This window comes from Bubalus kerabau, chromosome 2, assembly GCF_029407905.1.
Source record: "Bubalus kerabau isolate K-KA32 ecotype Philippines breed swamp buffalo chromosome 2, PCC_UOA_SB_1v2, whole genome shotgun sequence".
NCBI lineage: Eukaryota > Metazoa > Chordata > Mammalia > Artiodactyla > Bovidae > Bubalus > Bubalus kerabau.
The window spans coordinates 190,106,576-190,121,745 of record NC_073625.1 but is presented as its reverse complement, the minus strand read 5'-3'; the positions used below and the strand labels follow the sequence as shown (position 1 = coordinate 190,121,745).

Sequence of the window (15,170 nt, the reverse complement as noted above, 5' to 3'; positions counted from 1 at the left end):
CAGAGAAAGGAGGTGCCTGTTGTTAACACCTCGTCTTCCACTCAAACCTCTGCTTCTGTGCTCAGCTCTGGGATCTGGGGCTGGGACCCTGGATGGCACATCTGTAATCAGCTAGGGGCTTCTGACGGGACACGGAGGTCGGGAGGGGTGGAGGGAGACCAGAGATGGAGGGTCCTGCCCCTGCTGGTCACCTTCCCCAGCGCCAGTTTTCTTTACCCACAGAGGAGGGGCCCCCGGAAGCAGCTGAATCCACACTGTGATCTCTCCATTGCTCCCAGCACCCCCATCGCATAGCCGTAAACATCCCGTCTCCCTGAGCTTTAAGTCTGGACTGTAAGCAGACAGGGGAGGTGGTTCCTGGAGAAAGAACCAGGCGTGGCTAGTCTAAACGTTTGGTCTAAGCCATGTTGTGACCCGAGCCTGGTCACAGCGTTTGCCCTTGAACAGGTCTCGGTAATTAATGATCTTCAGAGAACAAACGAATGCAGGGCAACAGTTACTGAGCATGAGGAGTAACAGCAAAGGAAACCAGTCAGATGTAAAGAGCCCCGGCTTCACTTCCCCGCACTCACCCCTCTCCCTGTGCTTGCCCTTACACAACCCCACCGAGTGTGGGTGGAGCCACCAGGGAGTCCAGTCTATTCACATGCACCCTTAGGAGCAGAGTTCTCTTTCCCTAAGAGAAATAAAGGCAAAAATAAACAAATGGGACGTAATCGAACTTGAATGCTTCTCCATAGCAAAGGAAACCATAAACAAACCAAAAAGACAATCTGTGGGCTGGGAGAATACGTGCCAACAATGGGACTGACAAGTGGAAGACGTGGTGTTCAGTCACTGAATCCTGTCTGACCCTTTGCGACCCCCTGGACTGCAGCACGCCAGGCTTCCCTGTCCTTCACCATCTCCTAGAGTTTGTTCAAATTCATGTTCATAGAGTTGGTGATACTAATGAAATAGTGCTCAGCCATAAACAGGGAATGAAATAATGCTATTTGTAGCAACATGGATGGATGCAGAGATTATATACTAAGTGAAGTCAGACAAAGAAAGACAAATATTATATGATATCACATATATATGGATACTAAAAAATAATACAAAACCAGAAACAGACTCACAGACACAGAAAACGAACTTATGGGGAAAGGAAGCAGGGCAAGGGATCAGTTAAGAATATCCGGACATGTCACTACATCTAGAAGATAAACAGCAAGGATTTACTCTATAACATAGGAATTATATTCAGTGTCTTATAATAAAGTATCATGGAAAAGAACACACACGTATTAACCGGGTCACCATGCTATACCCCTGAAACTAGCACAGCATCGTAAATCAACTGCATTTCCACTTGAAAACAAGCCAAGCAAAGTTCTCTGACAGGCGGAAGAGGATGTCCATGTGTCCTGAAGGAGAGTTCTCAGCGCTCTGCTGGCCCTGAGCACGCAGGCTGCGTGGGGAGCAAGGCCGCCGTGCAGCCACGAAGCTAGCTCACCTGGCTCCAGTGACCTGTACACCAGTAAGTCTGGTACCTGCCCCAGCTCCCACCCCGATCAGCTGCGGCCACATCCTTGGCTCCAGCGGCCACTCAGCCTGTCTTCCAACCCAGACTGGCAGCTGGTGGTCAGCTGGCGGAATTACACCAAGGAAATCGGCCCCTGCCCCACCCCCGCCAGCTTTTCACCATTTACCAGCAACAAGACTTGTTTTAAGAAAAAAGAGGAAGAATTGGCTAGTTCAGCATGGGGAGGGGAGGGGAGGCCTTCAGAGATCAGGGAGAGCACTATCTTGGGCCTAACCCCCCCTCCCCCACTGTCCCCAGCCCAGTGCAGCCAGGGGCAGGTGCTGCTGGAATTCTCAAGCGGGCCTGTTTCAAGTCCTAGCTCCCATCCAGGGAGCCTCTGTGCTGTCCTTCCCCTGCTCCCCCAAAGCACCCTGCAGACATCAACCTTTGAGGGTTACCCGTGGAATGAGGCCCAGACCCCAGGCTGTGCGTCCCACCAACTGAACTCCACACCACTCTCTGAACCCCCAAAGCCCTTCTGCCTCTGGGCCTCTGTGAGCTCCCCCAAGTCTGAAACAGGGACTCTTGGCTCCAAGACCTTGTTGGAAACCTTGTCTTCTCAGCCTCCACTAGAGCACCCAGGCTTTGTAGGGGGGTTTGGGAGTTTGGGCTCCCTGCCACTGTGACCCTCTGGGATGAGTCCATCACCCTGTGGGCCTCTGAATGAAGGCTGGGGGCCAAAGCCGTGCTTCAGGCTCCGCTTCAGAAAGAACTAGAGTCTCAGCCAAGAGGCTCCATGTCCAGCTGGTCTGCTGCCCACCGAGGTCGTGCCAGTTCAAGCTCACTCAGCTGCTGAGGAAATCTGGCTCCACGGGACCACGTGAGCACGTCTAATGCTGGGGACACAGTCTCAGACCCAGGATGGCCAACGAGATGCACAGGCAAAACAGAGGCCCTTCGGGCATCAGACAGGGCCCGTTCCTCAACCCCATGCTCCAGCTTCCCACCTCTCCCCCAGGGCAGGGGAGACCCCAATGGCTGGCGTGCACGCCCACCTAGAAGAGCACATTCAGAAGCTCCAGGGGCATCTGCCACAAAGAACAGTGACATCAAAGACAACGTCCATGCAGTCCCCCGCGTCCCGGCAACGTGGACCTCAGTCCACCTGTTAGGCACAGCATCCCTCCTGAGGGCAGCTACATGTGCTGGAGGCCTAAAGCTACATCCGTACTTCCGCCTGGATGCTGAGTCATCAACCACTGCTGACAGCCAGGCACAGACAGCGAGAGCACGCAGAACACACAGCCAGGAAGCCCAGGCCACCCAGCTTCCTCCACGGGAGGGTCAGCGAAAGGGCTCACTTCACCATTTTCAAAACCTTCACCGAGGCTTGTTTTGCAAGACCTTTTCAGTCACTCTCCTAGGAAATCAGAATTAGCAAAGAGAGGACACAGGAAAGCCATGTGCCTGTGGTCCGACTGATCAGCCTTGGGTACTCCAGGGTCCCTTTCTCCACCCGCCCCTGGTCAGCCTGACCACTCAGCCCAACTCGCAACCACCCGCCCCTCATCTCCCACGGGAGCTCCAACAGGGAACAGCCCTGTGTCCCCTGAACAGCGCTGCCGCCCCCTCACCCCCACCTGGCTCGCCTTAAGTCCCAAGGCCACCTTTGCCCCACATGCGCCCTCGTCTCCTGGGTGGCCGGCCCCGGACCCCCTCACCCTGGCCCCAGCCCTGCTCCCAGAGCAGTGCACCCACCCCAGCTGCCAGGCCCCGCACACTCGCTGGTCAGGTTCAGCTGGGCACCACCCTGAGAGAGGCGGTCTTGGCCCAAGCTCCCAGCAGCACCGGCTACAGACGGGGGACAGGGCTGCAGCTCTGGTCAGGGGACGGGAGGGGCTGTCCCTCCTTGGCTGAGCCCACGATTCTGTCCCGAGGCCGTGGCTCCACACATTCCTCTCTCCTGGACAAACTCCATCTACTCTACTCTTGGCGGCACTCTCCCAGTGCACTCTGAGCAGAGCTGGCCGCTCTTATTTCAAGTTCCATGTGGGTGAGCTCCAGGGACATCCAGGCCCACGAGCCACACCGCCAGGGGGTCTCTCTGTGTGCGGTCACAGAAGCACCTGCTCATGTTTCCAGGCCAGGGGCCTCTCAGCACAGACCCTTCCAGAGAGGTCCCTGTGAGGGGTGGTCACGCCAGCATGTGGCAGACGTCACACCACACAACTGCACACGCGCGCCCACATGTACACACCCACAGCTGAGCACACACACACACGCAACACACTCGCACCGCATGGGTATACCCCCACCCCGCAGACCATTAAGTTCTTGCTTTTCTACATGACAGGCAAAGAGGAATGACACAAATTTCAGCCCCAAACTAAGAAAGGGTTACAAAATCAAGACATTGAGCAATTCTGGACATTCTTGGGAAAATACAAAAGGCAGGAGAAATGCTGAATCAACACCTAAGTTCCAGGGTTGGGACGCACTGGACGAGACGGGGACTTCAGGAGGGAAGCAAGCAGAGCGCAGTGTCCCAGGTCATGGGGTTCCAGCCCTGGTGCACTCCTCTGGGAAGTGGCAGGGGGCCCGAGGCGGGGCAGGAAGAAGGTGTGCTTTTGGGCACTGACTCCCTGGCACTGTGTGCCAATGCATGTGCCACCACGAAAACCTTAATGGCAAACACTACGTCTTTTAAAGGGCAGGTGACTTCCTTCCAGCATCTTTCAAACTCAGTCCTGACAGAAAAGGTCCTTTTTATCCAAGGAATTCTAAGGAAAAAGCGTAAAGATTTTCCAAGGACCAAGTGTTTTAAGACGAATCAAGAGAGCCTCTGAACAGGGCCACTTTACAGCTCAGGCGGTTCTTAAAGGGGAGAGGTGGAAAATAAGCTGCTTATGGCTGGAAGCGTCCCCACCACCACCAGTCACAAGTCTCTAAGAGGCCAGGGTGAACCGTCCACACTTGCTTGCTGGGCAGCTCTGCGGCCTCTGCTCAGCTCCCGTGGCCCCATCACTAGGCAGGGAGGGTCTGAACCTAGGTTTCCAGTCCAGGGGCCTCTCTGTACAGTCAGCTGCCCCCCAGCCTACCCCTTCCTGCCAGGTGTCCAAGCCAGTCCACTGGCAAACAGGCCTGGCTTTGAGGTCCCTGCACAAGAAACCGTCTCCAGCCCTGCTGGATGTCTCAGCTCTGCTTCTGCACCGAGGGGCCAGGAGAGTCAGAGAACGAGGTGGGTTTCTATAGGCCCCCAAATGAGACAACCCCTAACCTACCTTCCAGGGCCGCCTGTAGCCTCAGCAACACGGAACTGAAATGGATTCTGAGCTAAGGTCCCAAATCAGATTCTCAAGGTCACAGAATTATTTATGTGCCCCCCACCCCCGAGCATGGCCCTTCAAGGCGGCACCCTGGGCCTCCAGTGACCCCAGCAGAGGTCCTGCATGCCCGAGGCTACCGTGCCAAACCAGACACGGCCTCAGAAGGAAGCACGCACCACACATCCGGCATGAGGCCAGCTACCACCTGCCTGGACACCCTCAGAAAGACTCATCTGCCCAGCAGAGTGGCTGTTGGCATCGCAAGTGCTGGCCACCCTGGCAGGAGAAGTGCCCGACGGCTGGAGGGAGACACAGGAGTCATGGCTGATGTGGCAGCTCGACTCCCACCTGTGCTGTTCTTCCCAGAAAGGACAGCTTTTGGATGCTGGGGCTTTAATTAAACACCCAATTTGGGTCGCTTTTAAATCTCTCTGAACAGGCTCCTTTTAACTCACAGTGAATTGAACAGCAGCCCCTAAAATACATACTGGCTGAGGATTCATGCACATACTGAACTGGAAATTGGGTCTGGCAAGATACAATCAAGCTAAGCATCTCAAGCCAAGATGGCCCTGGATTATGTCAGTAGACCCCACAGCCAATGACAAAGGTGCTTATTTGAGACACACAGGAGCAGGCCGTGCAACAAGACACACGGACTGGAGTGATGTGGCCACAAGCCAAGGATACCTGGAGCCCCCTAGAAGCTGCAAGAGGCAGGAAGGACCCTCCCCTCCAGCGTCTGGGGGAGGGATCACGGCCCAGTCAACATCCTAGCTTCAGACTCTTGGCCTCTAGAACTGCAGGAGAATAAATCCACGATTCTAAGCCCCTCTTTGTGGTACTCTGCTATGGCCGCCCCCCAGAAACTCATACAGAGCCTAAGGCCGTGTGTACCTGCTGTGTTTTTGTTTCTCTCTTTCTTTTTTCGACTGTACCATGTGGCATGCAGGATCTTACTTCCCAGACCAGGATCAAACCCAGGCCCCCTACATTGGGAGCCCAGAGTCTTAAGCACTAGACAACCAGGGAAGACCCCTGCTGTGTTTTCACCAAAAAAACCAGGAAGCAATAGGGCAGGAGTGGGGTTGTGGGGCTGCTGGACAATGGGAGTGAAGTGGAAGTGTTAGTCGCTTAGTTGTGTCCAACTCTTTGCAACCCCATGGACTGTAGCCCACCAGGTTCCTCTGTCCATGGAATTCTTCAGGCAAGAATACTGGGGAGGGTAGCCATTCCCTTCTCCACAGGATCTTCAGATTCTTTACTGTCTGAGCCACCAAGAGGATGGGTGGGACCTATGAAAACACAGGAGGAGCTGCTGGATCAACAAGCCTGTCTTCCCTTACACAGAGAGGGCTCAGAAGAAGTACACTTCTAGCCAGGAAGAACATGAAGTTTTCCACTTCCAAGAGGAAAGCAGCCCACAGAGTCCAGGCTGGGAGGAGGCCACACTACGTCCATCCACCCCTTCCCTTTTCTCTCCCTAGAAGCAAGGTCAGAACAGCGAGAGGTCCCAGGGTCTGCCTGGGGAAGGGGCCCCGGAAGCATCATAGGCATGATGCCCTTGACCTGCAATCCCCACCTCCAGAGACAGGACAGGAAGGCACGAGCCCACCCTCTCACTTCCCTCGCTCACTGCCGATGAGCCACAGCTCTACCTGCTGTTGCTGGTCACAGCAGCACGTGCCCCTCAGCCACTAAAACGGACTATGAACTCGAGCCCAGAAACAAATCCAAAACCACAGTCAAGGTTCTGGTCCTTTCTCTTCTGTGTTACCATTTTTCTCTGCCCAGGGAAGGCAGCTGCCTGCAGGCTACCCACCTGAGACTGCCACCAGTGTGCTGTGGTATTAAGTGTTAACTGCTCAGTTGCATCTGACACTTTTCGACCCTTTGGACTGTAGCCTGTGAGTTGTAGTCGCTCAATCGTGTACAACTCTTTGCGACCCCATGGACTGTAGCTCTCTAGACTCCTCTGTTCATGGGATTCTCCGGGCAAGAATACTGGAGGGGGTTGCCATTTCCTTCTTCAGGAGATCTTTCCCGCCCAGGGATAAAATCCGGGTCTCCTGCATTGCAGGCAGATTCTATACCATCTGAGCCGCCAGGGAAGCCTGTGGGGACCTGGCAAAAAGCAGTTTGAGAACCAGAGCCCTGAAGCCCAGACATCTAGCTTGCAGACGTCTAGCCAGGACAACCCTGGGAGTGGTGGGAGGTCCCTGGGCAGGGATCCACACTGCACCCCACCACAAGCAGAACCTGGGAGCTTGGCACCATGTTATCACAAACAGGACTGTTCTCACTGTGCAGATGAGGCTGAGAATGTCTAGGGGGCACGGCCGGCCCCTGAGCCATTTCTCCAAGACGCGGGCACCGGGTCAGCACCCCTCCACCGGCAGCCTCTCCACCCTGCACAAGTGCATATTTTGTCTCCCCACGTTTGTGGGGCCCGGCCAGACCCCACCTTCACCTGCCATTTCCAAGCTCTCTTCCCACAGTCAGCTGTGTGGGTAACCCCACCTGTGGCGTCTCCAGCTGTACAGCATCCATCAAAATTCAGAACATTTTCAGAACTTGGCACAGCTCTGTAGTCAGGGGACACCTGCTGGAATCGTGCAAGGCATGGCCACTTCCAGGCTCTGTTCACCCGCAGCCCATCCTGCCCCATGCCCTGCCCCTCTGTGCTCCTGCAGTGATCACATGTTGAGTGGGGAGCAAAATCCCTGCAGCAGACCCCACGGAGCCTCCTGTAGCCCTTACAAGAACTCGGCAGCCTAGCCAAAGCAAGCCTGAGCAAACTTATGGGGAATCTGGACTCTGGACAAGGAAGCACTAAGTGGCCATGGGAGAAAGTGTACAGTGAGCTAAGGAAAATCTCTGGAAATTGTTCTCATATGGGCTGAACTGTGTGTCCCAAGTGGGACCTCAAACGAGGATCATGTGAGTGCTCACGCGGCTGAAACAAAGTTTATTATTCTGAGAGAGTCAATTCCTAGGAAGGCTGATAAGAAGTCTGGAGGTCCCCAAAGAGAGAGGGGTCTGAAATTCTCAAGGAAGAGGAAAGGACAAACTTTTTTTTCCCTCTATATTCCTTAGGATTGCATAACAATAATGTATCCTGCTTGAGGGCAGTTTCTGGGAACTCCCCCCCACCCCTTCTGGCTAATCCTGTTATTTTAAAATGTAAATTATGGGAGTGGGTCTAGTAAGATCTTTACAACCTCCAGACATTCTTTTGATTCAATGTAATAACTAATTAAGGCAAGAACACTGGAGTGGGTTGCCATTTCCTTCTCCAGGGGATCTTCCTGATCCAGGGATCGAACCCAGGTCTCCCGCTTTGCGGACAGACGCTTTAACCTCTGAGCCACCAGGGAAGCCCAATAACTAATTAGAAGTATATAACTCTATTGCTGGCACTAGTGAGGGGGAACTCTTTCTGCCCCCTTCTGATGTCTATGTCAGAAGCTTTCTCTATCTCTTTTATACTTTAATAAAACTTTAAAAAGCTCTGAGCGATCAAGCCTCGTCTCTGGCCCTGGGTTGAATTCTCCGGAGGCCAAGAATCCCGGCGTCTTTCGTGGTTCAGCAACAACCTTTCAATTCTCTTATAGCTCACACTATCAAGGTGGGCTTGGTTTGGTTGAGCATGTTTTGAGAGCCACCCTCTCTGCTTTCTTCCCCTCCTCAGCTTTTTCCACCCGCCCAAGGCTACGTTAGGAGGAGGAAATGATTAGGGCAAAGGACACAGGTAAGGATGTGATCCAGGCCTGATGGAGGCCCTGGCCTCCCTTAGATGCCCCAGGCACACTTGGCTGCCCACTGGCCCCACTACCTCCCTGTCTGGTCTTTCTGCAGAGAGGACTAAGAAAAGCACCCTGGGCACTGGGGCCACCTCACTCAGCAGCCAGCACCTCCGAGGCACTTCCCAGGGATGGTCACCCTTATTGTGTCCTTGGAGTCAGGCTCTATGCCCATTCCACAGATGAGGCAACTGAGCACTAGAGAGCTCAAGGTGGAAGGTAGTCTCTTCAAGTCCCCAGCTTAAGAATGAGCCTCCAGGGGATTGTGAATAAATAATAACAAAAGAGCCTGGCTCACTTCCAGTTCTACAAGGGTTAAGTCTAAGCCACAGCAGCCCATCTGAGGAATTCAGGATATAAAAAACAGGAGCAGGTACTCAGTGCTTTGGATAAACAGATGTTAGATGCGTATCTCAGAAAGAATTTCAAATTCCTGCATCTTTCCATACTTAGAATACCACTAAAATCAATAACTTAAGATATCTATTCTTTGTGATTAGCAGTCATCTTTTACCCAGAAGTAAGCTTGAATGTAAGTATTTCCCAGCTCCCAAAACCTCATGTACAAACTGGCCTCTCCCTGACCTCTCTGGAGCAGTGCCCTGAGAGACTGTCCCCCTTATAGTCCTCAGTAAGTCCATGACTAAAACTCACACAACTCCCTTGCTGTGCGTTTTTCTTTAAACAGACAAGAGGAAGTGCAGGGATGGATTAAGTCAGAGATAGGTGCTACCCCCACCCTAGGGATACAGAAGGGGGATAGCACCCCCGACGTCTGTCCCTCAAGACCACAGGTAAGGATGCTGGATAGAGAAGAGACCTCAGGTAAGAACCAAGGTTCAGTCCTTCAGAGGCCCTTCCCAAGGGGGGTGGTCTGGAGGAGTATCCCATCAAGTAATTGGCAAAGGACATGTTGGTCTGCAAGTTTAGGGTCAGTGCCTAGAAATCAAGGAACAGATGATCAGAGGAACAACTTGCCCAGGGAAAGATAAAGAAGCAGCCGCAGGGAGAGACAGAGGCCCAGGGAAGCAGCAGAGTCTACACACCTCTGCACACTTCTGCCAAGGGCGGCTCCCTCTAGGCAGAGTGCAGGCGGACCACTATCTGGTAGGGAACTTCCTGTTTCCACCTTCTGGGGCTGCCCCTGCTTCAGGGATTCTGCACTTTCACCCCAGCACTGTCCCACCATAGAGGCCCTGCCCAAGCAATCAGTGACCAAGAGCTGGGGCCTCGGGACCAGTCCTGGAGTGCACCCTGGCTGCCCCCATGGTCTGCACCCCCGCTGGTGGGAATGGGAGGGCCAAGGGCCTCACATTATCTCCACGGGTGCTCAAAGATCATAGGCAGCTGGCCAGACAGGTCAGTTGGACTTGAACCCTTGTACCATTCCACCTTCAAGTCTTTGTTCCACTGCCTCCTCCTTGCAAGATGGGCAGGCCAGCCTCAGGTCGGCCCTCAAGCTCTACTGAAGGGTTCCAACCCTTCCCACGGCCCCTCCAGCCAGCTGGCACCTACAGGCCGTTGTGACTGGGTGGCCCTTTGTGATCTTGAGGGTCCAGCACAGGGCCCTCATGTACAGCATGCACAGCAGGGGCCAGACACTAGCTCCATGTTCAAGGATCGGACCCAAGGACAACGGGCCAGAGGTGCACGGTCCAAGAGAGCCACCAGGCCGGACGCACAGCCCCCTGCTTAGCCCACAGGGCAAGGAAGTGACGGTGACCCCAACGCTGACACCCCATTGCACCCAGGCCTCATCCTGACCCTCCAAGGGGCCACCCAACCACAACCTTGGGGCTGGGACAGGAAGCAGTGGGTGCTCACTAATGAACCACAGAGAGACCGTGAGCCCCTCATGGAGCACAGATGGGGGAAGCGGGAGGAAGCGCGTGGGCACCCTAATAGGGAAAGGCTGACACATGTAGGAAGCTGCATCTACAGCCAGACCCTGCACGGCCTGAACTGCCCTCTGGGCTTTACTTCTCCGGAGCCAACACCGGCAGGTAGGCCCCCTCCGTCCCATCCCCTCCCGGCAACCGCCCCACAACGGGCAGTCGCAGGGTGGAGCCCACCCTGGCCGCCCAGGGCCTCACGGCGAGCCTCCCGACCCGCAGGGGGCAGGGACCGGATGGGGACGGGTCGCCCACCAGGTAAGCAGTGCAGAGACCTGCTTGCCCAGCTCCCACCTTCGCTGGGTCTCCGGCCGCTGCTCCGCATTTTCCCTTCCCCAGGGTCGGGCCGGTGGGAAAGGGTGGGGGCTGGCGGGTGCTCACAGCACGCGCCCGGGGTCTTCATTCTAACATAGCGTCCCCACTCCGTCCCCATTCCACCCGCCTGGGTACAAGTGCGGCCCCGCCTCCGCCCCTGCAAAGTGCCCGCCTACCCCGCCCGCGTCTGGAACCCCGCGCTCCAGATCCTCCGGGCTGCCGGGCCAAGGTCACGCGGCCCGGCGGCGGCCACCCCTTCGCTGGCCCGCACTGCCGGACGTGGGGACACCTCCGGGTTACGTAAGCGTACCTGCAGCGGGAACGTGGCCGCCCGGTTGCCCACGTAGCCGCGGACGACGTGGCTCTGAATGGAGAGCACCCGGCACTCCTCCTCCATGCCGGGCCTGCCGCGGCGGCGCGGGGCCGGGGGGTCAGCGTCTCCGCCGCGCGCTCAGCTCGGCTTCGGCCACGCTCGGGCTCCGCTCCGCCGCGGCCCGGATCGGCGCAGGCGCTCGGCTCGGACGACAGGCCGCCTCCCTCTGACCTCAGCGCGGCTAGGAACCCGCGGGTCCCGCGCTGCGCCGGGGCGGGCCGGGGGCGGGGCATCCTCCTGTCTCCGCCCACTCCCGCCCCTCCCGGGCAAATCGTCTTCAGCAACCTAGGCCCGGGCAACCCACCCACATCTCTGCGCTACCGGCACGTGGGCGGCCACCCTCCAAAACGCCGGCTTGCACTTTCAGTTTTACCCTGTGGGGCGCAGCAGGCTGCGCCAGCCTGCCTTCATTCATCGGTTCCTCGAGTCCTTCATTCACTCCACACAGGTCCGCCCCCTGGCCTGCACCACGCCTCTAACCCCGGGGCCGCACACTGCCGGTGCGGCAGGACCACTAGCCCGACAGACAAGGGCCCCCGCGGAGGAAGGGCACTGGCGAGGCGCCCTGGAAGTGGGCACGGACAGGGATGTCTGCAAGTGGGTTGCTGGGCTGGGAGTTACCGGGACCACTTTCCCCAGGGACCGGTGGAGCGCAGTGCCTGGCCCCAATTCCAGGCCCTGCAAGGCCCGGAACTCGCATGCGGTCCACCGCCCCTGCGGCCACCGCGCGGACCAGCGCCAGGACCCACGGGCCCTGCGACCCTCTGGCAGCACCAAGGATCCAGGCCCACCTTACTAACCAGGCGCCCGTACCTAGGGCATGCACGCCTGATCCACAGCCAAGTTACACTGCAGAGGCCTGGGGGGCGGACGCCTCCACCACCATGAGAACTTTGGGGACCCAAGGGCCCAGTTCCCCCACCTTGGACACATGATTGGCCTTCTCCTCAGGGTGTGCTGGGCCGAGCCACGTGGCCAGTGCCCACCCCACCCACCCTGGGCAGTGTCCTCCATCAGAACCTATTGGCAGGGCAAACCCATGTGGTGGGGGCCTAATCTGTTACCCAAGGCAAGTAAGATCATGTGTGCCACGCACAGGGAGGTCAAACAAACCTATCCTAGTTTGGGGCAGAGGAAGGTTTACTGCTGGGCGGAGTCAGAACAGAGTAGTGGTGGAGGCTTAATTGCTAAGTCCTGTCTGACTCTTGCAATGGCCCGCCAGGTTCCTCTGTTCATGGGATTCTCCAGGCAAGAACACTGGAGAGGGTTGCCATTTCTGGTACCCCAAACCCTCAACTCCTCCATGGTTTTTTCGACTAAAAAGGATGCACAACTTGAGAGTTGTGAGTGAAGTTTTACTGGGGACAAAATGAGGACAGCAGCCCAGGAGACAGCACCTCAGATAGCTCTGGGAGACTGCTCCATAGAGGCAGTGGGAGAAGGTCAGTGTGTAAGATTTTGGTGAAGGAGTTCAATGCAATTAAGTGCTTACTTGACAAGAGTTTTCCACTAATCAGGAGGAGCTGCTGTCACCATGGACGGATTCAGTTCTTTCTAGATATGAGGAGATGCAAGGTATGGGATCACAAAATCTGTTCCTGAAAATATCCAACTATCTAAAGGCCTGTCCCACCAGGTTCTCCGGAGCACAGAGAGCCCCTCTCCACCCTGATCTCCCTCAGAGGGTGCGGGAGGTCAGCAGCTGCAGCAGCACAGGGTTCAGTCGACACAGAATCCAGCTCAGTTCTTCAGTCGGGTCCCACTCTTTGTGACCCCACGCACTGAAGCACAAAGATTGTCACCCTGCTTATTTAACTTATATGAAGAGTACATCAAGCGAAATGACAAGCTGGAATCAAGATTGCCGGGAGAAATACCAATAACCTCAGATATGCAGATGACACCACCCTTATGGCAGAAAACGAAGAGGAACTAAACAGCCTCTTGATGAAAGTAAAAGAAGAGAGTGAAAAAGCTGGCCTAAAACTCAACATTCGGAAAACTAATATCATGGCATCTGGTCCCATCGCTTCATGGCAAATAGATGGGGAAACAGTGGAAATAGTGAGAGACTTTACTTTTTTGAGCTCCAAAGTCACTGCAGATGGTGCCTCCAGCCATAAAATTAAAAGATGCTTGCTCCTTGGAAGAGAAGCTATGACCAACTTAGACAGCATAGTAAAAGCAGAGACATTATTTTGCCAACAAAGGTCCGTCTAGTCAAAGCTATGGTTTTTCCAGTAGTCGTGTATGGATGTGAGAGTTGGAGTGTAAAGAAAGCTGAGCACTGAAGATGCTTTTGAACTGTGGTGTTGGAGAAGATTCTTGAGAGTTCCTTGGACTACAAGGAGATCAAACCAGTCAATCCTAAAGGAAAACAGTGCTGAATATTCATTGGAAGGACTGATGCTGAAGCTGAAACTCCAATGCTTTGGCCACCTGATGCAAAGAACTGACTCATTGGAAAAGACCCTGATTCTGGTAAAGATTGAGGGCAGGAGGAGAAGGGGACGACAGAGGATGAGATGATTGGATGGCATCACTGACTCGATGGACATGAGTTTGAGCAAGCTCTGGGAGTTGGTGATGGACAGGGAAGCCTGGTGTGCTGCACTCCATGGGGTCAAAAAGAGTCAGACATGACTAAGCGACTGAATTGAAATGTACTGAAGAACTAACCACCCATATTTCATGGCTGCTCACCTTCTGGAATGGCTCACACTCCACAGACCTTTTTCCCAAGGTCTTTCTTGCTTTTTGAGATGGGCTATGTATGGAATATGTATCTCTCTAACTAAACCACTTCTTACCTCTCACTTTGTCTCTCCCTGAATTCTTTCTGGGACGTGACATCAAGAACCTGAACTTTGTTAAATCCTAACACCAGGTGAATCCAATCCCAGGACAGTGGGTTCAAGCCCCAATCTGGATTGTGTGGTTTCAGAGCCACACAGTCTGGGTTGGATTCCAGCTTCTCCGATGGCTGCAGCATTTCTCCTTCAAGTCAGATCAACCCTTGGACTCAGTGTCCCCACTTCCTTAGGCAGAGATGTAATCATAGTATCGACATTCAAATAGTGTATAAGGGCATTCAATGAATTGACCTGAGTCACCAGCTGAAAACATCCCCTGGCATGAGTGAGTGTTCAGTATGAGTTTCCTCTTCTCTGACACTAATCCCAGTCCCCCTGCCCTGCTGAAACAGAGGTTGGTGGAAAATTCCTCTTTTCTCGTGACTACTGGACTCCAGGTGCCATTTTTATGGATGAAGAATCTAGTTTGCAATCCTTCCATGCTTAAGAAGTTGCTCCATTGTTGAGGAACAGGCTTGGGATGTTTCCAGTTCCAGAATGTCTTTCTTAAAAGACAACAGCCAAACCTGAAACTTGGATTACCAGTTTTGTTTTTTAAATTAAGTAGGTTATTTATTTTTGCTTTATCTTGGAAATGTGTGTGTGCTCAGTCACTCAGTCGTATCTGAGTCTTTGTACCCCCTGGGCTATAGCCCACCAGTCTCCTCTGTCCATGGGATTTCCCAGGCAAGAATACTGAAGTGGGTTGCTATTTCCTCCTCCAGAGGATTGAACCTGAGTCTTCTGTGTCTCCTGCATTGGCAGGTGGATTCTTTACCAGCGTGCCACCTGGGAAACCCTAATCTTGGGAACAGCCAAGATTTTCTGAACCTTAAAAATACTTTGGGGTCCTCTCTAGTGGTCCAGTGGTAAACAGTTTGTGTTATAATGAAGGAAACATGGGTTTGATCCCTGCTCTGGGAACTAAGATCCCATTTGCTGTGGGGCAACTAATCCAGTGTGCAGTAACTAGAGAAAGCCCACATGCCACAAGAAAGATCCAGTTCAGCCAAAAAAAAAGGAAATGAATGGATAAACTCTTTGGGCCACCAGAAAATGCCCTAGATTCTTTCCTTGGCTGTCAGTGTCCGTTGACATTTTA

General features: G+C 54.4%; 1 protein-coding gene across 2 annotated transcripts in view; it reads right to left on the bottom strand.

Annotated features, from left to right (window-relative positions):
• PDXK (pyridoxal kinase) overlaps positions 1-11,403 on the bottom strand; it is a 30,318-nt gene extending 18,915 nt beyond the window's left edge. Inside the window, exon 1 of one of the 2 annotated variants that reach the window (XR_008710780.1) lies at positions 11,154-11,403. Coding sequence is in view for 1 of the 2 variants with exons in the window: in XM_055569768.1 (XP_055425743.1) it covers positions 11,154-11,240 (87 nt within the window). In the remaining variant the exon portion in view is untranslated. The remainder of the gene's footprint in view (positions 1-11,153) is intronic. The other variant, XM_055569768.1, reaches the window with a different exon arrangement.
• Between the last annotated feature and the right edge of the window lie 3,767 nt (positions 11,404-15,170).